At 36.2% G+C, this 26,928-nt stretch overlaps 1 protein-coding gene across 3 annotated transcripts in view; it reads left to right on the forward strand.

Annotated features, from left to right (window-relative positions):
* GXYLT1 (glucoside xylosyltransferase 1) overlaps positions 1–26,211 on the forward strand; it is a 53,588-nt gene extending 27,377 nt beyond the window's left edge. For 2 of the 3 annotated variants that reach the window (XM_025930599.2, XM_025930600.2), the window contains 4 exons: positions 522–773; positions 7,797–7,920; positions 8,235–8,407; positions 20,302–26,211. In XM_025930599.2, the coding sequence (XP_025786384.1) occupies positions 522–773; positions 7,797–7,920; positions 8,235–8,407; positions 20,302–20,463 (711 nt within the window). In that variant the 3' untranslated portion in view covers positions 20,464–26,211. The remainder of the gene's footprint in view (positions 1–521; positions 774–7,796; positions 7,921–8,234; positions 8,408–20,301) is intronic. The other variant, XM_086713639.1, reaches the window with a different exon arrangement.
* The last annotated feature ends 717 nt before the right edge of the window (positions 26,212–26,928 follow it).

Below are 26,928 nucleotides of genomic sequence, written 5' to 3' on the forward strand. Positions count from 1 at the left end.
GGGGACCCTACCACAAGTTAAGCACAAAAACAAAACAGTGTGGACTCCAGAACTAGGTGGTTTGGGTTCATCATTTTCTAGTTGAGACCAAAATGATATATACATACCAGCCATTAGTGTTATAGACCGAGAGAACATGTTGAGAAGATCTTTGTTTGTATTGATTTATTTCTGTATTTATCTCAGGAAATTAAGATTCAAGATGTAAGTCAGCTAAGTTAATGTTATTTTCCATCATGAAAAGAATTTCCTCCCAAATCTTTATTTTTCCAATTGTTAGTATAGTATTTATTTTTTTGTTCTGATTTGTTTTTGTAGCTTTTTTTCTCTAAAAGTTAATACAAAGATTAGCACAGTGCATATATATATATATGCTATTGTAAAAATGACACAGGAAAAATGTCTTAAAAATTAATGTAAATTAGTTTATCTCATAGGTATTTTTTTTACTGTTAAAGCTTCTCTTATTTTATAGTAAATAAATAGAAATATAATTATTGTTTCATATTCTCTTCTTATAGTTAATCCTGAAAGAAGTTGATTCACTCTTGTATGTGGACACGGATATCCTTTTTTTACGGCCAGTTGATGATATTTGGTCTTTACTAAAGAAATTTAATTCCACACAAATTGCTGCAATGGCACCAGAACATGAAGAGCCTCGAATAGGATGGTATAATCGCTTTGCCAGACACCCATACTATGGAAAAACTGGAGTAAACTCTGGAGTTATGTTGATGAATATGACTAGAATGAGAAGGAAGTATTTCAAGGTAAGTCACTGATACAGGTGCTTGGTTGAAATTTCTTTGTTTTCCCCCCACACATTTTTTGGTTTCCAATTTAATTTTGTTTTATTAAAAAGTAGATTAAACTATTCAGAAATTTTCCATTTATTTAGAATAATCGAAGAAGAGAGTTCATACTATTCTGTCTGTTGGAGGATTGTGGTAGATCAAGCCAGATGTCATTACGATGAAGTAAAATAACATTACACTAAGTAGTGAATTTCATCTTCCTGGATTGTTATTCCAGGTAGTAGTTGTCATTTCATAATTGCGCAGCTGTAGAACATCTTGGGGGAACACAGAGATGTGGTTAAGAGCTTAAGACTCTGTAGCTGTTTGCTTGGTTCAAACCTCTGGGACCTTGAGTAAATTTTTAATGTCTCTGGGCTTTAGTTTTCTCGTCTGTGAAATGAAGATGGCAGATAACATTACCTATATCATAGGGTTTTGTAAGGATTGAGTTAGAATGGTGGCTAACACATAGTAAACGTGAGCTATTTGGGAGCTATTGGAAGTTAACTTTAAAAAAAATTCTTGCATGTTTGTTACCTCTCAGACTGTGGGTCAGTGGAAGAATCAGGCTATTTAGTTTCTCTGTGCATTGTGAATACATGAGTATGTTGTATTTACCAATTTTATGTTGATGAGTTTTATGTCATTGTAATTTGTGGGCTCTGGAGTCAAACTCTTTATATTTAACTTTGCCACCTGTGCACTTGTTTAACCATTAGCCGGTTAATTTTCAAATGTTAATTCTCTCAACTGAAAAGTAGATAATAATTGGACTTGTGTAGGTTGTCAGTTTAAAGGAGATCCATTTAAAATGCTTAGTGCATCTCTTCAACAAATGGTGTTGGGAAGACTGGACAACTACATGCAAAAGAATGAAACTGGACTACTTTCTCACACCATACACAAAATAAACTAAAAAAGGATTAAAGACCTAAATGTGAGACCTGAAGTCATAAAAATCCTAGAAGAGAGCATAGGCAGTGATTTCTCTAACATCAGCTGTAGCAACATTTTTCTAGATATGTCTCCTGAGGCAAGGGAGACAAAAGCAAAAGTAAATTATTGGTACTACATCAGAATAAAAACCTGCATAGCAAAGGAAACCATCAACAAAACAAAAGACAACCTACTGAATGGGAGAACATATTTGCAAGTGACCAATCTGATAAAGGGTTAGTATGTAAAATATATAAAGAACTTCTATAATTCAACACCCAAAAAATAAATAATCCAGTTAAAAAATGGGCAGAAGAGAAGAACAGACATTTCTCCAAAGAAGACATCCAGATGGCCAACAGACATGAATGGATACTCAACATCCTTCATTAATAGGGAAATGCATATCAAAACTACAATGAAATACCACCTCAAAACCTGTCAGAATGGCTACAATAAAAAACACAAGAAACAGCAGATGTTGGCAAGGATCTGGAGAAAAGGAACCCTTGGCCACTGTTGGTAGGAATGCAAACTGGTACAGCCACTACAGAAATCAGTATGGAGGTTCCTCAAAAAATTTAAAATAAAAATGCCATATGATCCAGTAATGCCACTACTGGGTATTTTCCCGAAGAATGAAAAAACACTAATTCAAAAAGATATACGCATCCCTATGTTTATACAGCATTATTTAGAATAGCCATAAAATTATGGAAGCAAGCAACCCAAGTGTCCCATCGATCAATAAATGGATAAAGAAGAGGTGGTATATACATACAATGGAATGTTAGTCACAAAAAGGAATGGAAGCTTGCCATTTGCAGCAACATGGGTGGATCTAGAGAGTTTAGTGCTGAATGAAATCAGTCAGAGAAAGACAAACACCATATGATCTCTCATGGAATTTAAGAAACAAAACAAATGAACAAAAAAAGAGAGAGAGAGAAAAACCAAGAAATAGACTCTTGACTATAGAGAACAAACTGATAGTTACCAAAGGGGAGGAAGGTGGACGGATGGATGAAATAGGTGATGGTGATTAAAAGAGTACACGTATTATGATGAGCTCTGAGTAATGTATAGAATTGTTGAGTCACTATGTTGTATATACCTGAAACGAACCTAACATTGTATGTTAATTATACATTAAAATAAAAAATAAAAAGAAAATGCTTAGTGCAGAGCATGGCACATAGTAAGCACCTAAATGTTAGCTACAAGCAGTGACTTCTGAAACACCCATATAGACTTACTGTTTATCCCTTTATATCTAGTTAGGGCTATGTTAAACATTAAAGTCTATTATGTCTTTTATGATATGAGGATATATGTGTGTATATTTGTCAGATATTTTTCTTATGCCTCCTGGTGAACTGGAATTAATACCATTATTTATTACTGCATTTGTGTGTCTCATTTAAATCTTGGCCCCATTTAGAGTTGTTTCCTCGATTTATCTTTGACACAGGCAACATTGCTGCTTGCAGCATCGCCCATGCCTTGACATTTGAGTCTTAGGACCATTTGTACCCATCATCCTTATTTTCTGTAGATGTAGTAAACCTGGTTTTATTTGTTTTGTTTTGGTTTGGTTTGGTTTTTAGCTTCCCTGTTTTCTGAACCTTTCTGAAATCTTGATTCTTTTCAGTTTTGTCTCCTACAATTGAATGCATTAATGAGGCTAGTGTAACCTATGCTCTTGCTTAACAGTGAACATTTCTTCAATTACCCAATTTGTTAATATAGCTTGAGTTTTAAAATCTCATGAACCATAGGTTTTACTAAATAAAACAGGCATAATACCATGAGGTCTTCCTTTTTGGATTGTTAGCCTATGCACAGTAATATTATACCAGAAGATGGTGCTGTAAGATTACCTGCTAAGGAATAATATGACTTCTCAGTAACTCTTCATTCAAAATTCATAGAATTATGAGAAGTTTACTGTTGGAAAGAACCGTAGATAATTTAGTATAACACCATTATTTATTGTCTCAAACGTTTCAAAGTTACAACTATCTAGTTCAAATCTATGATTATCTTTTACTTACTTAAATGTCACTCTTAAATACTTTAGCAGTTTCTCTCCTTTTTGTCGTGGCATGTTCTAAAACCAACTAGAGATGTAGATATGGGAATTGAAATCATTTTCAACTTGTGTTTTCATCTGTGCATTATAGACTTACTAAAGAAGGCTATGAGAGGCATGATTATACATTAATTCAGCAGGTGCAATTTACTTCACATCTACTGTCCTTGTTTTCCAAACCTGTTCTTGCCCTGTGGGAACAATGGAGATTTGCTTTGTTTTCAGATGTTACTATATTTATGATTGGTGAGAGGTTTCTATAAAATTTATTAATTTTTGATTCCTTTTTTCATATGTCTTTGTTTTTCCTGATTGTTTTCCAGACTATATCTGTAGCAAACATTGCCTTGTTTTTTCCTACTGATTCTACAGTTTCTGGCTCTAGTGATATAACTGATTACTTGTAGTAACTTTCTAAACTGTTTTGTACACATCTGTGAATGTTGCCCTATGGTTCTTATTGGATGAAAAGCTGTAAGACTACCCATTTAAGATAATGACCATACTTTAAATTCTTAATTTGCTTTGCTGTCACACAGTTCCTACAATTCATGACTGTTCATTTCCAACCTGATGCATTATAGTTATGTATTAAAAATTCAAATAAAACTTCTACTTTTTTGTTGCATGGTATTCTTCTACTCATTATGCATGGTATACAATGATACAGTCATGGTTAAGCTGTTGCTTTGTATTTTGTTATGATTATATTTGCAGTCTTGAATCCCTGTTAGGATGCTTCTTAACCTTTTTCTATTGGGAAAAAACAAAGAATATAAATAAGGCCTCTTTAAAAAAAATTTTTTTTTTTTTTGGGGCGCCTGGGTGGCGCAGTCGGTTAAGCGTCCGACTTCAGCCAGGTCACGATCTCGCAGTCTGTGAGTTCGAGCCCGGCGTCAGGCTCTGGGCTGATGGCTCAGAGCCTGGAGCCTGTTTCCGATTCTGTGTCTCCCTCTCTCTGCCCCTCCCCCGTTCATGCTCTGTCTCTCTCTGTCCCAAAAATAAAAATAAACGTTGAAAAAAAAAAAAATTAAAAAAAAATTTTTTTTAATGTTTATTATTAGAGAGAGAGAGAGAAAGCACAAGTAGGGGAGGGACAGAGAGAGGGGGAAACACAGAATCTGAAATAGGCTCCAGGCTCTGAGCTGTCAGCACAGAGCCCGACACGAGGCTTGAACTCATGAACTGCGAGATCATGACCTGAGCCGAAGTTGGACACAACTGACTGAGCCACCCAGGTCCCCTAAAAAATTTATGTTTTTAATTTTATTTAATTGTATGTAGAATAAAAAGAAAAGTCCCACCCTTTACATACCTCTATTCCCAGTTTCATTTCTTTGCCCAAATGACGTCATAAACTTTGTTTTGTATTTTTCAGACCCATTAAAAATGTGTTTTGAAACAGATAAACATGTACATGAGCACTTACCTATAAAATCCTCTTATAGGGGCACGTAGGTGGCTCAAGTCTGTTAAGCATCCAACTCTTGATATTGGTTCAGGTCATGATCTCATGGTTCGTGGGATAGAGCCCCACATCAAGCTGTGCGCTGACAACTTGGAGCTTGCTTGGAATTCTGTGTCCTTCTCTCTCTCTCTCTGCCCCTGCCCTGCTCTCTCATATTCTCTCTCTCTCAAAATAAATAAATAAGCTAAATAAAATAAATTCCTCTTATATATCTTCAGTTTGCCTTTTTCACTCAATAAATATATAACTGATTTTTATATCAGTACATGTGTGTTTGAGATTGCAGAGAATGGATGATTTGGTTTTATTTTTTTGTGTACTAGTATGAGCATGTAGTTATATGACTGAAAAGTACTTCCTATTTTAACTTACACTTTCCTAGTCAACTATACTACCAGTGTGGAAAATTACGTGTTCATTTAATTTTTCGCCATTTCTGTTTCCTCCTTTGGGAATGGCTCTTTGTCCATACCCCTTGACCATTTCTCTATTTTTAAAACAGTTTCTATTAACTTGAACTTCTTTTATATGTAATTCCTCTTTTCTAAACTAATTTTGTATAGTTTTTCATTAGTTGTTTTGGATATTCTAGGTTATATAATTAGCATATAATAGTGTTATTTTTAACATGGTTTTTATATATTTTTATCAAATATTTTTATAGTAGAACTTTTCCTTAAAGTTATTTTCCTTTTTTTCTGAAGACTTCACTAGACCTTGTAATTTTATCTTTCATTGATTTTTTTTCTTTGAATAGGCATATTTCTTTGCTTAAAAAATATTTGTAAAATTTATTTTTCAGAGAGAGAGGCAGAGAGAGACAGTGCGAGTGGGGGAGGGGCAGAGAGAGAGAGACAGAATCCAAAGCAGGCTCCAGACTCTGAGCTGTCAGCACAGAGCCCAATGCAGGGCTCAAACTCATGAACCCTGAGATCATGACCTGAGCCGAAGTCAGATTCTCAACTGACTGAGCCACCCAGGTGCCCCTGAATAGGTGTATTTCTTTATATATTTATATTTATGTATTTGAATGCACAGAATCCAATGAAGATTTGAAAATGGCATGGTACAAGGGGTTCACCAGCCCTGTGTGTTGAATGTGTTGCTAGTCATTGTCCTTCTATAATTCAGATTTCCCTTTTCTTACCCTAAGAACATTTAGTTAACATGCTAAATGACTTACTTCAGAGTCCTCCTTTCAACAAAGTATTTTCTTATTATTTCCTTAATAAAACTTCTTTCAGTCATTGTTTTGGGGAATTCCTGATTATTTTATAATTACTGTGTTTACTGTGTTGAGAGACTTGGCACGAGGGTAATATGACTATAGCAGATAATATTTAGTTTAAATATGTAGCTTTTCCCCCCAGAAACTCTGGCTTTTCTTTCTCTTTCTTAAGGAATAGATTGTTACACTCCCATTGTGTTTATTATATATCCTAGAATAGCTTATAACAATGCCAATTCAAACTGTGTATGGAGGATCAATTTTGTATTTTAAATTTAGTTTTTCATGAGCCAATATGTTTGTAAAAATGATGTATATAAGTTACTAGAAAAATGTTTTTTACATTTTTGTGTGTGTGACTAGAAACAGATTAAATATAAAATTATTCTCTTGAATTGCTATAAATGTTTCTAAATGTTACTCTTAATTTCTGTACTTAATATTGTGAAGGACATCAAAAATTCACTGTTCTGCACACTGTAAATTGCACTTTGAGGAATACTGGTTTAAGTCTGGAGAGTTTAAAAGAAGGAAATGAGTTGAAAAGGCTTAGTATTCCCCTCCACCACTTGTCACCCACATTCACAAGATCCAGAGCCCTCTTTGAACTCTTTTGTTTCCTTGGGTATTTGACTTTCTGCTTTAAAATAATGAGCTTATGAGCAACTTTACAGAGACTGAAAAGGCAAATGATAAAATTCACTACCTGTTTTTGATTTATCAGTTTCAAGTGGATTTCTTTGAAATGTCAATTATAAAAAATTAGCAGATCAGTCTAAGAATGATAGTGATCACGGTAACAGTAATAGCTAACATTAAGTATGTACTATGTGCCAGGTACTTTTTATTTATACATTAGATAAAAAGTTCCAAGTACCTTATACATTAACAGGTTGAACCCCAAAAAGCTCTGTGACATAGACATAGGTGATATCTAGACATATGATACAAGTACTAAAACTATCTGCATTTTAAGATAAGGTCATAGTCATAGTACTTTACACTGTCACCTACTTTCTCTTTCCTATTCTTTCCTGACTTTTATTAGTTTTGTCACTTCTACATGCAGCTTCAGATGTCTTATCTTCCCTGCTCCCAAATGGACAGCCCTACTCACATTTAGGTTTACATTTGAGTCACTTGGTTTTATAAGAAAAGAAGTTTGCATTTCTCCTTGCTGCTCTGTAATGCTAAGGGAAGAATGGGGAACTGTCCTTGTGCTGCCGTTTGAAACATGGAAGCCTGAGCATTTCTTGATGTATTTCCCCACAGAATGACATGACAGCTGTACGGCTGCGATGGGGAGATATACTTATGCCACTGCTTAAAAAATACAAATTGAATATCACATGGGGGGATCAAGATCTGTTGAATATCATCTTTTTTCATAATCCAGGTAATCATTTAAATTTCTTTTATTCTTTGCATTTGTAAAAAATCAGGTAATATGTAGTCAAAAATGAAGAAATGCATTTATTTGACTTTGGCTTATATTAGTGAATATCACTAATTATGTTTAAGACAGGGTAAAACGTTTATTTTTAAACTTTTCTTCATGTTGTTTTCGTAGGAAGGGATCTAAATGCCAAGCGTATTTTGCACTATTTTAAATTTGCTGTAAGAGCAGTATTTTTAAACTAAAATTTTTGCAGAATGTTCATTCGTGGAATTAGAGTTATTTGCTTTATTGTTTTATTTTTCTTCACATAGAAAGCCTTTTTGTTTTTCCATGTCAATGGAATTATCGACCAGATCATTGTATATATGGAAGCAATTGCCCGGAAGCAGAAGAAGAAGGAATCTTTATTCTTCATGGGAACAGAGGTGTTTACCATGATGATAAACAACCGGCATTTAGAGCTATTTATGAAGCACTGAGAAATGTAAGAATGTGTTGTTTTATTTTTTGAACTTTCTATGTTGAAATTCTTACAAACTTAGAGAATATGCAAGAATATACAAAAAATGTCCATATCCTTTACTAATGTTCATTAATTACTAACATTTTACATCATTTGCTTTATCATTGGTTCTCTTTCTATATAGACATGTTTTTTTCTGAACCATTTGAATATAAGTTGCACACATAATGCTCTTCTATTCCTTAAAGACTTGAGTGTGTTTTCACTAAGAACAGGGACATTCTCTTACTAACCACAGTGTAGGTACCAAACTCAGGAAATTTAATATTGATATATTATTTTCATGTGTCTTTACTTTCTTGATGTAGAACAGTTTCTCAGTTTTTCTTTGTCTTTTATGACATTGACATTTTTGGAGAGTAGAGCCTCTTTACCTCCTTCCGTATTAGACTGTTCTTTATATTGGCTTGCCTGATGTTTCCTTATGATGAGGTTTAGGGTATGTCCTCCAGGGCAAAACACTATGTAAATGATGTGTCCTTCTCAGGGTATCACATTCACAGTCACCTTTGTGTGCCTGCCCTTCATTGGTGATGCTGGTTTTAATCACTCACTCAAAATATCGTTCAGTTTCTCCATTGTGTAGGTATTTTTCCCTCTTATGGAAATACCCTGCTTCTCATCAAAATTTCTAAACTGTATATAGCATCCATTGTTGGTTCTTGTTCCAACCAGTCTTTACTGTGGTAGTCACAAATTGATGATTATCCAGCCCTAGCTGTCCTTCTGCATACAACTTTGGCACTCTAGCATTCTCCTGTAAAGTAGAGCCATCCCTTTTTATCAATTTATTGATCTGTACATTAACAGTAAGAAGTCATTGATAGGTTTTTTTTTTTAATGATTTATAATGCAGTATTTCCTTTTATTATGTTGATGCCTAAGTTGTTTCCAGTTTGGTCATTGGGAGTCCCTTTTGGTAAACTCGGGTGCTCATCTGACATATTCCCATCATTGTTTTGAGTACCACTTCATTATTATTTTTTTTAATGCTTATTTTTGATAGAGAGAGAGAGCATGAATAGGGGATGGAAAGAGAGAGAGGGAGACACAGAATCTGAAGCAGGCTCCAGGTTCTGAGCTGTCAGCACAGAGCCCGATGGAGGACTCAAACCCACGAATCATGAGATCATGACCTGAGCCAAAGTCAGATGCTTAACCGACTGGGCATCCAGGCACCCCTCTTTATTATTTTTTCAACAAAATATGCTAGGCTCAACTTGTTTTACGTTCCCTGTCTTAACCCTGAAAATAGCTATCTGTCAAAGGAGCTCTGGTTTCTTTTAGAGGGCTCTGGGTGCTAGGCATGCTTATTGCCACAAGGGTGTCTTTGCTTCTGAGCCACTGTCTTTGCCACTGAGCTCTTTCAGTGTCAGAGCTAGGAAGATTAAATACACACATATATGCATTCAGTGTATATGATATACAATCATGTACCCACACTGATACCTCCACTGTTGCCCCAAGGCTCTTCCTGCTTTCTACTCTGTTTTCATGTTTTAGCTCCTTCCACAGTTAGAATCCTGCCTTTTGACATAAAGCACATCCTATCTGCTTAATCTTACAATACATTTAAAATAATTTTAGGAATGCTGTATTCTTTGGTAAAAACCAACCTACTAAGAAGAGTTAAGGATTTGTTCCCATTATCTACCACTTTCCCCCCATACCCCCATGAGAGCATGTACTCAATACTGTGTTCAGCAGCTACTTGGATTAGTTCTTTTTCCTACCTTTCAGTGTGGTTATTTTATTCATTTGAAATACAGTTGGGTTTATTTGCTTCGATATGCTTTCAGTTTTAAGTTTTTTTCCTCCTTTATTGATTCAACTTATTTTTTTATTTTTATTTTTTTTTAAAGATTTTATTTTTAAGTAATCTCCACACCCAGTGTGGGGAGTTAATCACAACCCCAAGATCAAGAGTTGCATGTCTAGGGGCGCCTGGGTGGCGCAGTCGGTTGAACGTCCGACTTCAGCCAGGCCACGATCTTGCGGTCCGTGAGTTCGAGCCCCGCGTCAGGCTCTGGGCTGATGGCTCAGAGCCTGGAGCCTGTTTCCGATTCTGTGTCTCCCTCTCTCTCTGCCCCTCCCCCGTTCATGCTCTGTCTCTCTCTGTCCCAAAAATAAATAAATGTTGAAAAAAAAAATTAAAAAAAAAAAAAAAAAAAAGAGTTGCATGTCTACTGGCTGACACAGCCAGATGCTCCTACTGATTCAACTTTAATTTGATATGCTAAATGTTAATAAAAGTCAAAACTATATAAAGGTTTACTCAGAAGTATCACTTTTCCCCCTCCCCTTCCACCCCAAGCCCCCAAACCCATAAATTACCCGTTTCATTGTTTTCTGATTTGTCCTTCCTGTATATATGAGCAGATACATGTATATTTTGTAATACCCCTTTTCTTTTTCTTTTTTGTAATCCCCTTTTCTTACACAAAATATAAGCATACTGTTTATATTATTTGCTTTGTTTTTTTCACTTAAAAGTCTAAAAATTCATGCATTAATAAATCTCTTCCTCTTTTTAAAAAATTTTATCTTAATTCCAGTATAGTTAACATGCAGTGTTATGTTAGTTTAAGGTGTACAATACAGTGACTCGACAATTCTATGTATCCACCACTCAGTGATCATCACAAGTGCACTCCTTAATGCCCATCACCTGTTTCACCCATCCCCCCCACCCATTTATCTTTTTTTTTTTTTTAAAGACTGTATCCTATTTCAGAGTTTTGTGTATATACCAGCGTTTATTCAAGCAATCTCTTACATTTGAACATTTTCATAGTTTCCAACATATTGAATTCTGAATAATGCAGCAGTGCATAACCTTGCCATATATATGTTTGTATTGATGGGAGATGTATCTTCAGGGTAAGTTCCTGCAAGTGGCATTAAGGATTGAAGATACTGCCTATTTCCCCTACAGAAGGATTATTTGAATTCCTGCCCACATTTTATGAGGAGGCCTATTTCCCAACAGCCTCATCAGTAGAGTGTGTTTTCAAGCCTTCAAAATTTTGCCATTTAGATGAGTGAGAAATGGAATCTTAGTTTAGTTTTAATTTCTTTTATGAGTGAGGTCAGCATCGTTTTATATATGTAAGGGCCATTTTCATATCTTTTCTTTGGTGAATTTTCTTTCAGGTCTCTTTTACCTATTCTATAGGTTTTTAAAAATAATTTTATTGAGGGGCACCTGGATGGCTCTGTTGGTTAAGTGTCCCGACTCTCAGGTCATGATCTCATGGTTCGCGGGTTTGAACCCTGTGTTGGGCTCTGTGCTGACAGCTCAGAGTCTAGAGCTGCTTTGGATTCTGTGTCTCCCTCTCTCTGCCCCTCCCCAACTTGTGCTCTCTTTCTCTCTCAAAAATAAATAAACATTAAAAAAATAAATAATTTTCTAGACACATAATTTATATATACAAAGTTCACTCATTTAAAGTGCATAATTCACGGCTCCTGGGTGGCTCAGTCCCTTAAGCTTACGACTTTGGCTCAGGTCATGATCTTGCAGTTCATGAGTTCAAGACATACCTTGGACTCTGGGCTGACAGCTCAGAGCCTGGAGCCTGCTTTGGATTCTGTGTCTTCCTCTCCCTCTGCCCTGCCACCCCCCACCTCCCTGCTTGCAGTCTTTTTCTCTCTCTCTCTCAAAATTAAATAAACATTAAAAATTAAAAAATAAAGTGCATAATTCAGTAATTTTTAGCATATTTAGAGTTGTGCAACCATCACCATGAGGGAATTTTGGTGTTTGCTTCCCCCCTCCTTTCCTGCCAATTGTTGTAAGTTCTTTGTATTTTAGGGACATTAGTCCTTTATCTGTGATATCTGCTAGAAATATTTTCTGCCAGTTCTACTTTGTTTATAGCATTTTTTGCAAAAAAATTTTTTTTTAATTTTATGTAATCAAGTTTTTAAAAGTTTTAAGAAAAATTCATAATTAGAAAGCCTTTTAATTCTTACACTCAGGTTGTAGAAAAATTCACCTGCATACTGTATCATTTATTACATTTAGTCTTCTGCTCAATTTGGAACTTAATCTTTTGTATTCGGTGAGGTATGGACCTTTTCCCAAATGGCTATCTTGTCTCAATACCTGTTTATTTAAGTCTGTCTTTAACCCAAAGATTTGAGATACTGACTTTATTATATACTGAAGTTCTGTTGTAATATCTGGATTTTCTGTTTTGTTACATTGGCCTATTTTTGTACTAATGCAATACTATTTTAATTATAAAGGTGTTGTGTTATGTTTTAATATTTGGTAGGGTTACTTCTTCTTCAGAGCCTGTTCTTACTGTTTTCCTAGCTATTGTAGATATCTTTTTCTACAAATATTAACTCATTTTGTATTTTTATTGGTAGTGAGTCCGCTTCTTAGGAGCTGCAGACATTTTGATGGTGTTGAGACGTTTGGTTGTTGAGACATCTTAATCAAGAACAAGGGCTATCTTTCCATTTGTGTCTTTCATGAATGTTTAATAGATTTGTTCATATTTTGAACAGATCATAAGTTTATGCTTCAGTATTTTAATTTCTTTGTTGCCTTTGTAAATGGGATTTCCTCTTTTTTTTTTTTTTAAACCTCCCCCCACCACCCCCATGCTGGTGTCTGGGGTTTCCTTTTTATTATTATTATTATTTTTTTTAATATAATTTATTGACAAGTTAGCTTACATAAACACCCAGTGCTCATCCCAACAAGTGCCCTCCTCAGTGCCCATCACTCATTTTCCTCTTTTAAGCATCTGCTTTATATTGACAATGAAAAAAATTATACTGCCCCTCCCCCACCCTTGCCTTAGATATCTGTTCTTTTTTCCCCCCGTCTTAACAATCCTCTTTTATGTAATTAAGGTGAGTTGACAGGGAGCGATTATACTTTATTTTTTTTAATTTTTTTATTTTTCTTTTCAATATATGAAGTTTATTGTCAAATTGGTTTCCATACAACACCCAGTGCTCATCCCAAAAGGTGCCCTCCTCAATACCCATCACCCACCCTCCCCTGCCTCCCACCCCCCATCAACCCTCAGTTTGTTCTCAGTTTTTAACAGTCTCTTATGCTTTGGCTGTCTCCTACTCTAACCTCTTTTTTTTCCTTCCCCTCCCCCATGGGTTTCTGTTAAGTTTCTCAGGATCCCCATAAGAGTGAAAACATATGGTATCTGTCTTTCTCTGTATGGCTTATTTCACTTAGCATCACACTCTCCATTTCCATCCACGTTGCTACAAAGGGCCATATTTCATTTTTTCTCATTGCCACGTAGTACTCCATTGTGTATATAAACCACACTTTCTTTATCCACTCATCAGTTGATGGACATTTAGGCTCTTTCCATAATTTGGCTATTGTTGAGAGTGCTGCTATAAACATTGGGGTACAAGTGCCCCTATGCATCAGGACTCCTGTATCCCTTGGGTAAATTCCTAGCAGTGCTACTGCTGGGTCATAGGGTAGGTCTATTTTTAATTTTTTGAGGAACCTCCACACTGTTTTCCAGAGTGGCTGCACCAATTTGCATTCCCACCAACAGTGCAAGAGGGTTCCCGTTTCTCCAGCATCTATAGGCTCCTGATTTGTTCATTTTGGCCACTCTGACTGGCGTGAGGTGATATCTGAGTGTGGTTTTGATTTGTATTTCCCTGATGAGGAGCGACGTTGAGCATCTTTTCATGTGCCTGTTGGCCATCCGGATATCTTCTTTAGAGAAGTGTCTATTCATGTTTTCTGCCCATTTCTTCACTGGGTTATTTGTTTTTTGGGTGTGGAGTTTGGTGAGCTCTTTATAGATTTTGGATACTAGCCCTTTATCCGATATGTCATTTGCAAATATCTTTTCCCATTCAGTTGGTTGCCTTTTAGTTTTGTTGGTTGTTTCCTTTGCTGTGCAGAAGCTTTTTATCTTCATAAGGTCCCAGTAGTTCAGTTTTGCTTTTAATTCCCTTACCTTTGGGGATGTGCCAAGTAAGAAATTGCTACGGCTGAGGTCAGAGGTCTTTTCCTGCTTTCTCCTCTAGGGTTTTGATGGTTTCCTGTCTCACATTCAGGTCCTTTATCCATTTTGAGTTTATTTTTGTGAATGGTGTGAGAAAGTGGTCTAGTTTCAATCTTCTGCATGTTGCTGTCCAGTTCTCCCAGCACCATTTGTTAAAGAGACTGTCTTTTTTCCATTGGATGTTCTTTGCTGCTTTGTCAAAGATTAGTTGGCCATACGTTTGTGGGTCTAGTTCTGGGGTTTCTATTCTATTCCATTGGTCTATGTGTCTGTTTTTGTGCCAAGGGAGCGATTATACTTTACATACCCCTAGATGGATGCATGAACTAGGTCTCCGTGAATATGTTGGGGACCAAGACTTGGGGCAAATCCAAATGGATTTATGATTTTGCTTAATGGGCTATGTCTTCACTGTCTATGCAGCTAATTCACTGATACTTTGGGAGAAATACATGTAACCACTTATCCCTCATGCAGATGTACTCTGTTCGACTAGACTGTGCCTAATCTTATGTGGATGTGAAGACAACATAAATTAGATAATAGTGCTAGTTTGGTTTAAGTGTGGGGGTCAGGAGAAGAGCTGATTGACCCTATTTTCTAGATACTTGGTTTTTTTTATTGCTAATAACTGGCCTAGTACATCCTCATTAATAGGAATGAGAATGAAAATACTCAACTATAATCCGTTGTGACGGAGATGGTACTGAAACTGTTAAGAGCTTTTTGCCTTGAAGGGCCAGGGAAGGCCTCACAAGGAGCCATTTGAAGTGGGCCTTGAATGAGTAAGAGTTTTCCAGGAGGATGGTCTTTCTGGGCAGAGTACTGCTTGAGAAAAAGGTTCAGGGTTTTCTACACAAAAAAATGCTTTTTTCACAAAAAGTCCACAGAGAGGTCAGGTGTGGAGCTGTTCAGTTGGATGGAGTGCTGGGTTCGCAGTGGCTGGGATGGGGTCAGTGTTCTGGTGCAGGGCCAGGTTAAGTGATGATCTGCAGTGATAAGGAACTGAAGTTTTTTCCTGGAAATTGGTGTTTCTCAAACGTGGCGGTAGGTGCAGTGCTGAGAGCATTGTAGGCTACCATTTTGTGTATTTGCTAAGTTTCTTCTGTAAACTTGACAGATAAAGTTTCTGGGTAATCAGTTTATCATGATACAGTGACACTCACCGAAGAATTATAAAATTTAGTGTTGATGTTCATTTTAATGTAGCAGACCTTGTATGCCCTCAGAAATCAATTTTGTATATTAATAATGCTTTATCGTGGGTTGTCAAAAGGTGGTAAAAATGAAGAAAAGTACTTTTGGGATTCTGAGACTGCACGATTGAAAAGAAATGCATTCCTAGAAAAATAGGATTTCTTTGTTTCCTTTGAGCATTAAGAAAATCTGTTACTGAGGAATTAAATCTCACGAGTTTTATATGATCTTTTCTTTTATCTTTGGTAAATATATACCTTTAAAAAGATGAGTAATGGTTTTAAGGTGATTAATTATGCTTGATTTTTAAAAAATAAATCTTTTAAAATATTTTTAAATACTGAATTAATGATTATTTGTGTTTGTTTTGGATCTGTATTAACTATTGTTATATGTTTCCATTTTTCAATTTAATGAAGTTAATCAGTCTTTTATGGTGCTCTTGCTTAGTGTTTTTATCTTCCCTTATCTATAATTCAACGAGAAGTGTAATTTTTAAAAGCATTGCATTCAGACAAGGGTATTTATGTGAGTTTCAGACAGAAACTTAGTCATAGCCATTGAATGCAGATGAACAACTTGAATTATAAAGGATATGAACCATCTTTAAAATGTAAATGCATGGCTGTGTCTTCCAGCAAATCAGGTTTTACAGTCCATACGTATTTGTTAAATATTAGTTGTTGAGTGAATAAAAATATTAAGATTAGAAATTGCGAATGCAAAATGGGAACAAAACATTTTATTGCTCTATAAGGTATTTTCTGCTTCATGTATTTCATTCTGAATTACATTTCTTGGTGGTTCTGTGTTAACTTTGATTTACTCCACATCCTGCTTATATTTGCATAACTATCTCTGCAAGGGAGTCCTGAGTGTTTCCCTCCTATGCAATGGTAGTCCCCACCCCTAATCCATGGGTCATGTTTCAAGACCCCCAGGGGATGTCTGAAACTGTAGGTAGTACTGAACCCTATATCTACTTGTTTTTTCCTATACATACATATCTGTGATAAAATTTACTCTATAAATTAGGCACATAAGAGATTAACGATAACCAATAATGAAATAGAACAGTTATAACAATATATTGTAATAAAAGTCATGTGAATGTAGTCTCTCTCAAAATATCTTATTGTCCTGTGCTCACCCTTCTTCCTGTGATGATGTGGGATGATGCAATGCCTATGTGATGGGATGAAGTGAGGCATTGTAGCAGCGTTAGGCTATTGTTGACCTTCTCACAGTGTGTCAGAAGGAGGACCATCTGCTTCCAGACTGCAGTTGGCTGCAGGGAACAGAAACCGTGGAAGGTGAAATCGTGGTTTAGGGTTACTATTGGACCGTCTTGTGTGTACTTGGCTCTCAGCATTTTGTTGGATTGAACTGCTATTTTGTCATCTTTTAAAAACCTGTTCTATTCTTTGAAAATGCCTCAGATTATCTAATTGTGGTCATCTTAGCCTCAATACTTACTCACTGCCTTTCAACTGACAGTCTTATGTATAAAAGCATGATCTTAAAAGTTTGTGTACTGGGTACTGTGCCAGTGAAGAAGGAGTGATTAACTGTATGAGGAAAGGCTTCTCAGAAGTGCAGACATTTGAACTGAGCTACAAGGATGAGTACTAGGCAGAGAAGGAAAGGTGAATGAGTCAGGCACAGCATCCAGTGTGGAAAGAGGCCTGTAGTCAGGTAAGGCCACATGTGGCCTCTGGGAAGGGGAGCACCTAGATGCAAATTATGTCCTGCACAACTTTTTGGTGCTACAGATTATATGAATGGCAGAAGGTGCTGGGGCTTCAGGCTGTATTTATATAGTTGGAAATTTTGGTAATTTATCGTCTTCTCTCTTAAAGGTAAAATTAGTTGTGTTATTGGGACTAAAATTAGAGCTCTAATTCATGAGGCACTGTTATTATTTCATAAAAATCTTCATCAAAATAGTTTCTCAGGGAAGAAAAAATTTTTTAACCACAAGCACTTGGATTTAAATAACATGAAAATGAATGAACTGAATCTCAAGTACTTCATATTTGTGGGAATTAACTCTTTTTTTTAGTTTATTTTTATTTTGAGACAGATATAAAGAGCAAACGGGGGAGGGGCGGAGAGAGAGGGAGACAGAATAGCAAGTAGGCTCTGCACTGACAGAACCATAGGATCATGACCTGAGTCTAAATCAGGAATCAGACGCTTAACTGCTTGAGCCACCAGGTGCCCCTCTGGGAATTAACTTTTAAGCAGCTTTGTAATATTTTTATTTTATTGTCATTGCTGAGTAAGAAAAAGATCGTAGTTTGGTCTTCGCAGTATTATCTGCCTCTCAAACACAGTTGTCCAAGCATGTTTTTTGTGTACGTTGAGATGTTACTTGACAGTGTCACTTGATAAAGGTTGCCTCGTTCAACATGGCTGCTGCTTTTAACCCCAAACAAATTTTAGGCACACCTTTACACAGCATAGCTGTTTTCCCAGTTTCCCACTGTTAATTGAGCTTTACCTTTCAACAGGACTTTTGAAACTGATTTGACACAGTTTCATATATTTATTTGGATAAGCAGTGCTGTGTGGTGGTCGGCAGCTTGTAGTTTTGGAGCTGGGGTTGAATTCTGGCTTGGCTACTTAACTACCTTTGTAACTAGGAGAATTCTCTCTCCTTGCCTCAGTTGTTTGTAACTTAGTTGCTTGATTGTAAGTGGGGTAATTATATTACCGTTCCTAAAGTTGGTGTGAGGCTTAAATGCTTAATACATTTAAAGCTCTTAGGTGCTTTGCATGTAGGAGGTCCTTTAAACCAAACCAAACCAAACCAAACCAAACCAGACCAAACCAAACCAAAACAAAACAAAACAAAACTAGTCCAGCTTTTAATTTCTCCCAGATACCTATGTGTCAGTTATTTTCTTTCTTCTTTTTTTAAATTATTATTTTCATTACATTCTTCCTAGTGAAGCTCCCCTTCCCCCCTTTTGTTGATATTCAAAACAATGTTTATCTTCAGTGTATGTGATTGGGTTTTGAAAATCACCCCAAGAGTGATGGTTTCATGCAGTTAATGCTCATAGTTTTCTTTCTGAAGAGATACTGAGGTTTAGCATCTGTTTACATTTATACAGTGATAAAAGCCATGTTACAAATTATCATCCAAGTTCATCCTCTTTCCAAAGGTTGGCTGCGGCTTCCTGCAGACTCACTAATTGTGATTCAAGTAGTGCTTTCCTTTCCTTCCACTCAGTGTCATGGTGGTGAACCTTGGGAATGACCTCAGGTCATTTGATCCTTCTGTGATTTCAGGTTCTGGATTTCCTTCAAGATCTTGCATATTTCACTGATGCCAAACTTTCACATAAAATGTTCCATTTTCAAGCCCCATCTATCATTCTAATTGAAAAAATGCCTAGTTGCAAAGGCCAAATAAAACAATATAGCTGGTTAGGGATGCCTGGGTGGCCAGTAGGTTAAGCGTCCTGTTCTTGGTTTCGGCTCAGGTCATGATCTCGCGTTCTTGGGATCGAGCCCTGCAATGGGCTCTGCGCAGACAGCATGGAGCCTGCTTGGGATTCTTCTATCCCCTTCTCCCTCTGTCCCTCCCCTACTTGTGCTCTCCCGCTCTCTCTCAAAATAAATAAACTTGAAAAAATTATTTTAAAAAAACAGAGCTGGTTGAAAACACTAAAATCACAAGTTATTTCCACTTAGCTGCTACTACAGTATTTTTCAAAATATATTCCTTGGGATATTAATGTATTTTACAGGGAAAAAGGACTGGTCAAAAATATATTTTGGAAATAGTGGGCCAAACAATGTTCAACATGTGTATTTTTCATTTTACTGTTTACGGCTTTGCTTTGCTTTTTCTTTCTTTTTTAAAAATGTTTATTCATATTTGAGAGAGAGAGAGAGTGTGTAAGTGGTGGGGGAGGGGGGGTGGAGACCCAGAGAGAGGGAGACAGAATCTGAAGCAGGCTTCAGGCTCTGAGCTGTCAGCACAGAGCCTGACGCAGGGCTCGAACTCCCAAGCCATGAGATCATGACATAAGCTGAAGTCAGATGCTTAACCGACTGAGCCGCCCCAGACACCCTTGGGCTTTTCATGTGCCAGTGTGAGTTCCCACGAAGAGTGCATAATGTGCAGCAGCTCCCAAATGCATTTACCCATGGGACCCCTTTGTGTAGTTAGGGGCTCTTCGGGAAACCCTGAACCGTGCTGGCGTTTTACATTCCTCCCACTCCATGGCTTTCTCTCAGTCCTTTGTAGTATAGCCTCAACACTGTTACCAGAGTGACTTTTGTCCTTCCTTAGTGTCTCTCAGACACCTTCAGAACTTTTGATCATCATCTTATACCAGTACGTGTCTCTGGGCCTTCTCTGCCCCTTGTACATGTTCTTTCTTGCCTTGGCTTGGGATGCCCTGCCTCCATTACATCTTCTCTGAAAAACTTTCCCTGATGCCCCCAGTGATTTACTCTGACTTTCTCCACTAATGTGATATCATACAGCCATTTAATTCATTGAACATATTTGTTGAGCATATATACTTTTTGTGAGACTGGAAGTTACCAATATTAAATTGATTGAAGAAGTTGTTTGGAGTTTAATTAAATTTTTATATATATCTTTGTCTTTTTATTTTCTTTCTCTAGTGTTCTTTTAAAGATGACAACATCCGTTCCTTATTAAAACCTTTAGAACTGGAACTACAAAAGACAGTCCATACCTACTGTGGAAAAATTTACAAAATATTTATCAAACAGCTAACAAAAAGCATACAAGATCGTTATGATAGACCACCAAAGGAAAGGTGATTCTTGGTGACTGCCAAATCAAATGAATTAAAACAACAAAATATCAGGGGATATGTGTGAAGGAATAGTCTTGAATGAAGTGTTCAGGAAGGAATTATTCATCTTTAGAATAATTGTTTTTCCTGAAGAAGTTAAATAAGCAAATATTCATGTAATGAAGAATAAGTTAAAGTATTGGATCCCAACAAGAAGACACTTTTGATCTCTGATGTTTTGTAATGTTATTTGCTGTCATTCCAGTATTGATGAAAACATTGAATGGTTGTAGCCTACAGAATTTGGTTGACTCTTCTCAAGTAAGTAAGAACAGTAGGGGTGTATGGATGGAGAAAATGTACCTCATACACAGTGAAAACACTCAAACTGTGAGTATAGCAGTAGTTTTATGTCAGCACTAATCTCACTTTAAATGTGTGACACAAAGTTTACAGGAACAGAACGTGTTCTGTTTCTAAAGCAATGTGATGTAACCGATGTAACTATTGACAATCGATGTGTGCCTTTATACATTTCATCTCTGTTTTAAACTATTTCTGTGACAATCATGTTTAAGATTAGATTATAAGTAAGCTGCACGTTTAAAACTGAGCTGTATAAGAAAGTGAAAAAAACGGTAAAAATGTTGGGAGTTTTTGTCTCTTTGTGTGTTTGTGAAACGTAGTATTTTCATTTGTATATGCTAACCTGTCTTGCCAAAACTCAGATCTGAGATTGTTAAACAGATATTTTTGGAAATTTTCATCACTTTGAATGAAAATTTTCAGCTTTACTGGGCATTCTGGAAGCAAAAGATCTGCTGATCATAAATGAGAACCTAACTAGTATACTTCCATGATTGTGGAAAATGTGATGGACCAAAATGCATAAGCTGTATACTTCCTGTGAACAGTAATATTGGTTACAATGAAGCAGGAAAAAAGGTGGTCCATTTAAACTTTTTTTTTCTTCTACCTCAGAATGGCTTTGCAAGATACTTTTGAAGAAGCAAATGTAGAGAGCCTTACTTTAAGTCAGTCAGACAACGTTCACGAATGATTTGGATTAAGAAGATTGTTCTGAGTATTAAAAAAGTAGTTTTGATTGGTTTAATGTACATGTCTTCCTTTTTTGAGCATCACTTAAGACTTTCTTTTAATCTTGAAACATTATTTCTCTTAGTGTTCTTGACTATTCTCTAACGTAACTATAGATTCTGAGTACTTAGCATGTACTGTGCTGCAGTGTATGTCTCACTTTAGTAAGTACTACATGGTTATTCTTTTCCCTTTTGATATCTTAATACTTAGAGAAGGGAAAATCATGAAGGAAGAATACCACTTGCGTGAAAATAGTGGTGATTAGCTTTATAAAGCTAGAGTGCCCTCTGTGGAAACATGACATATGCAGATAGACATGGTCAGTGTGGTTGTCCCCTGTCTTTTTCACTTTAGTCAGGGTCAAATTGAGAGAGGAAGGTGTAAAAAAGGCAAATTGGAAGTTAATAACCAGCCCAGCATTCTTCGAATAGATGGGTTTAGAGAACACAGCCTCTATGTCCTTGGCAGAATGCCATGGTGAATATGAGATCTTGTGAACTGTGCTGAAATTGAGTTTATTGAGTAGAAAATGAGAATCCTAGAATTTTGAAGTTTGGAGGGTACATATAAGATCATTTCTAGTGGCCCCCAAGAGAGAACTTTGCCTGTCTATATTAGACTCTCGTGGGGAGCTTGTTGAATGTGGATCCCTGGGCTTCACTTAGGAGACTCTTGTACACTGTGTCTAGGATGGAGTCTGCAACATTTTTTTTTAGTGAAGAGATTTAAGAACTACGCAAAAGTAGAACAGTACAGTGGTACTTCTTGCCCAGATCAAACCCTTAAAATATCTAAACGATGTTTGCATTATCTATTCCCCTTTTCTTTGCTGAAGAGTCTCTTAAAGAAAATCCCAGAGAGCCTATTATTTCATCGCTATAAGTACTTTGGTAACTATGATGACATCATACCTCCTTTGACGTCATTTACTATCCATTCCTAAGCAAATTTCCTTAATTGTCTCCGATGTTAGAATTAGGGTACAAAAATAAGTCATATGATTCTGTTTTTAATAAGCACCTCAGGTGATTCTGATGTCAGCTAGTTTAGAACTATTAGGAATCATTTTGCCAACTTGAAGATTGAAGTTAGAATACCATAATTCTTGGCACAGCTGGATTATAAATGTGATTCTGAAATATTAGAGTAATTGGGGTTATTGAAAAAATAGGAATTTATATTATTAGTAAGTTTCTTAGTTTTAATTTCCTCAGTGAACAGAGAGCCTCTAATAGAGTGGGTTGGGACTATGTAGAGTATGGTCATGATTTAATCCAACTGAACTGTATACTGTGGTCTCATGTTGTGACTTATTTACACTGTCACATGCTCCATACTGTAGATCAGTTAGAAGGTTCTTCATCTGGTTTATTCAGACCTGACTTAATTGGGCATTTTACCATAAATTGGGGTATGGTGAAAACTTCCTACTTTAGGGGCTATATTTACCTAAAATTTAGGTTATTACAGAAAGTTCATAACAATAGTAAAATGAGTTTTCTGAATTTATCTTTAGATAGGGTAACTTTTTCTTTGAGAATTCTTAAGAAAGGCAGTTCTCAGCATTAATGAAATAAAATTGTAGAACAACTTAGAGAACATATTATATTTCTTTTCATAAAACAGTATATCTATGCAGTTTATATAAATTACATTATATAATGTTCTTTGAGTCTTTGTGTTAGAACAATTCTGACCTCAGAACGATCTCTGGGCTACGATATTACCAAAGTGGAATGACTTCAAACTGTAGTCAAACTTTATTTGTATGAAGTAGCCATCTTAAAAGAACTTGGAAACCTTTAGAAAATATATATTGTGATTTACATTTTAAAGCAATACATAAAATTTTTTTCCTTGTGAGGAATAGTTCATAATATATAAGGTAACCCAGTTATCTTTTGGACACTTTAGAACCTGAAATAATAGTACCGCTTATCTGTTGCTCTTTCGTCTTGCCTCCCATGAGATGTTACTGGTATAGTGGAAAGAAAACTAGTCTGTGTGTTACATCTGGATTATTTTCTTGGTCTGGGATCCCAGGCATTTCATTTCACCTTCGATGTGCCTTGGTTTGTAAACAATCAATATGCTCTTCCCACCTCATGAGACTCAGAAGTCATAAGTCAGGAAGTTATGTGACTCAACAGAAATGACAGATTTGAATGCATTCTCTATGGTTTGTACATGCCACACGAGCATTACTGTTGAGGTTCTGTTTTGTTATGTTGCCTCCTATACATATCATTTTGTTTCCTTAGGGTGAGTGGATGAGTGTTTTCTGACATGTATTATATCTCCAGTATGAATTTGCTTATATTATGTAAGGAGGAGTTTTTAAGAAAGAGAAAGCAGAGCAGAAAGGGGTGATTATAAATGAATAATCAAATAGAAGGAAAAAAGAGAAAGTGAGAAAAGTGAGGAAAGAGAAGGGAGTAAAAGTGAGAATGGCAAACGGCAGAGTAAGAGAAAAGATGGAATGAGAGTGGGAAAATCGAGAAGTGGAGATGGAGAGAAATGCTATGGAAACAGTCACTTTTTAGTTTAGCACCCCCTCCCCATGCAACTGTCTTCCTGGCTTGTGTTTCAGTTCATGAGACCCTCCAGGGTCAGGAGGGGTGTTGGCTTTCATAGAGGTGGGCAGCACAGCTACCTTGGTTTGATTTATCAATACTAGAGTCTTTTTCCGGTCACTCTACTCACTGACCTAAATTTAGTGGTGATGATCAACATTGTATTTTTTTTTTTACCTGGATCCCAGTTTGTGAGCTAAGACCTGTGGAAACATGATGACAGATACCCTCCTTTATAATATTGTTCTAAAGTCATCCCAGGTGTTGGGTTATGCAAGACTAACCACATGGATTCACAGGGGAGGCTGGGGTGGAGGGGATGGCTTGGTTAGGTCCGAAGGGCCCCAGGAATCTTAGCAGCAGTTTTTTACATGAAACTGATAGGAAGCCAAATTTGGGAATCATTGCCCTGCTTTGAATGGCAGTTTACACAATAAATCACATCTATTGATTCCTCAGTAGGCATATTTGCAGTCACACCATTAAGAATGGATTCAAGAGAATAGGAGAAACACACTGAAGGGGAAAGCCTGAAAAGATACTATTCAGTGTCTCTCAGAAGTTTGTATTGTAAGTAATAAATACTTTAATGGTAATCAGAACCTCTTTGAAGTGTTTTAGAAAGATCATGGATCTGTTTTTTGTTTTTAAATAACTCTTTTGGTTCCTTAGAGTAAATAGAGAAGGATAGGAGGGGTGCAATATTTCAGGTGTGGGGCCAGTTATCCATTCATTAAATGTCTTTCAAGTGTCTTAAAACAACAATTGCCTTATGCATTTTAATATTTAATAAAAGTAGATTAAATAGTGATTTGTACTGTAACAGTTATCCTTTTATACATTGCCAAAGCAACCCTTTTTTGCCTCTTAAAGTCTGGCTAAGCTGTTCTGATATTTGCTGTTTCCTAATTAACTGAACATGAAACCAGATTTCTAAAACAAAGTTATATAAACTTAAGACAAGTCTAAGAGGTGGCACAGGAATGTTCTTTTTTTTTTTTTTAAACAAAAAATGACTATAATGTTAATTCAGATATCTAGGAATTACTCAACCATGAGAAGAATGTGGAATAGCTGTTGGACTAGGTAGTTCAAAATTGATTATATGTCAAATTTACTTTTAAATGGAAAACAGTGTGTCGTCACCATATCTCTTATCTCTACCAATAATTCCAAGTGTCTAATGGTACTGTTTGTTTAGAATTTTCTATAAACTCAATTTGTAAACAAAAGAGTGCCTTTGAAAAGACAGGGAAAAAAAATCTCTTGAAAATTTCTCTTATTACCAATACTGTGAATGCTTTTTGAAGGGTCTGTGGTCAGGCATTTTAATATCAAACTTAAGAACTGATGCGGAACCTTTGCTTATGTTTAGTTTATATATACAATCTGAATTTGTGAGCATATTCACACACGTATTACCATGCAACTCCTTGTAAAACATGAAGAGAACGCAACAGTGTTATTCCATTTAAAAAGTTAACTTTGTGATGGAAAATAGCTGTTTTTAATTTTGTATAAAATCTCTTCAGGGAATATTGGAATGTTGTGCAAAAATAATTCAGGGTTTGTAGTATACCTGTAGAATAGGTCATCCATTCAAGACTTAGCAAAACCCACATACATCATATGCATTGTCATCAGTGTTTGAGAGCTGGACCAATGGTTTTTTATGGATGCTGTAATAGAAGATCTATGAAGGGGATGATGGTTTGCACCTGTCCTTGAAATCAGAAACTGGAAAAATTTGCAAGTGTTTCAATTTTTCATAAGCATTTTGCATAAATACATTAATATTTTGAGTTAGTTTGGTCCTAAAGCTACAGGAAGGACTGTTGGTGTACTGTGATATATAGAAATTACTACCCTTAAACTGCCCTTTACCTTAAAATATTATGGTTTTAGGATAATTTGGTTATCTTCCTCCCAGTATTTGGTGTATCTTGAAATTTATTAAAGGGGTATAAGATGATAGATTTGGATGTAACCTGAGAATAATGGAAAGTTGCTTTGTTCTGTTGTGGGGGAATTCAGTTCCTCTTTTTCTTGAGAAACTGTATTGCTGTTGCTAAATAAACATGTACTTGATAAATGTTTAATTTCTTCAAATGATGTGTCTGAATTATTCTAGCAATCAAAAACAATTTTGGAATATTTAGGGTTGAGATCCCTGATAACTAGGAGCCTAGGCTGTAAGCAATTTCAAGATTGGCTATTTCTACAGCTGAACAGTATCATCAGAAGCTAGGTACTGTCTGTTTTTCAGCATTTTCAGCATGTGAGCTTGGTCTCAACCACATGGCCACAGAGTGACAGCTAATATCCAGGTGCACATGACAACCAGAGGCAGAAATATACATCTTTTTTTGCAAGAAGAAGGTTCTACTAGCTCTTAATAGCCATAATAATGTCTGTCTAAAACAGCCGCTTTGCAAAGGGAATGCAATTCGTTAACAGTTGGCTCAGACCATGGAGATTTGCCCCAAACTTCAAAATGGCCTTCCCTTGAAAAATGGCTGCTCGGAGGAAAGGGAACAACGTTGGCGTTCTGTTAAAAGTTGGTTGGGTAGAAGGGTTAGGAGCTTGGGAGACAGCAACAGACCACACATTGGTTTACTGGCCCAAGTATTTCTTATAATTTCCAGGGGGATTACTTTTCAGATTAGAGACCAGTACATTTTCTGTGCTAAAGGGTAATTTTGCTTTAAAAGTTGTCTGTATTGTTATGATCTCACAGTTCTCAGTTTTATATATTTTATTATTTATACAATGTGTTTTCTAGTCATGATATACAGGGTTTTAAAAGGTTATTGAGA

The sequence above is a fragment of the Puma concolor genome, chromosome B4 (genome assembly GCF_028749965.1).
Source record: "Puma concolor isolate L17-30 chromosome B4, mPumCon1.1.hap2, whole genome shotgun sequence".
Classification (NCBI taxonomy): Eukaryota; Metazoa; Chordata; class Mammalia; order Carnivora; family Felidae; genus Puma; species Puma concolor.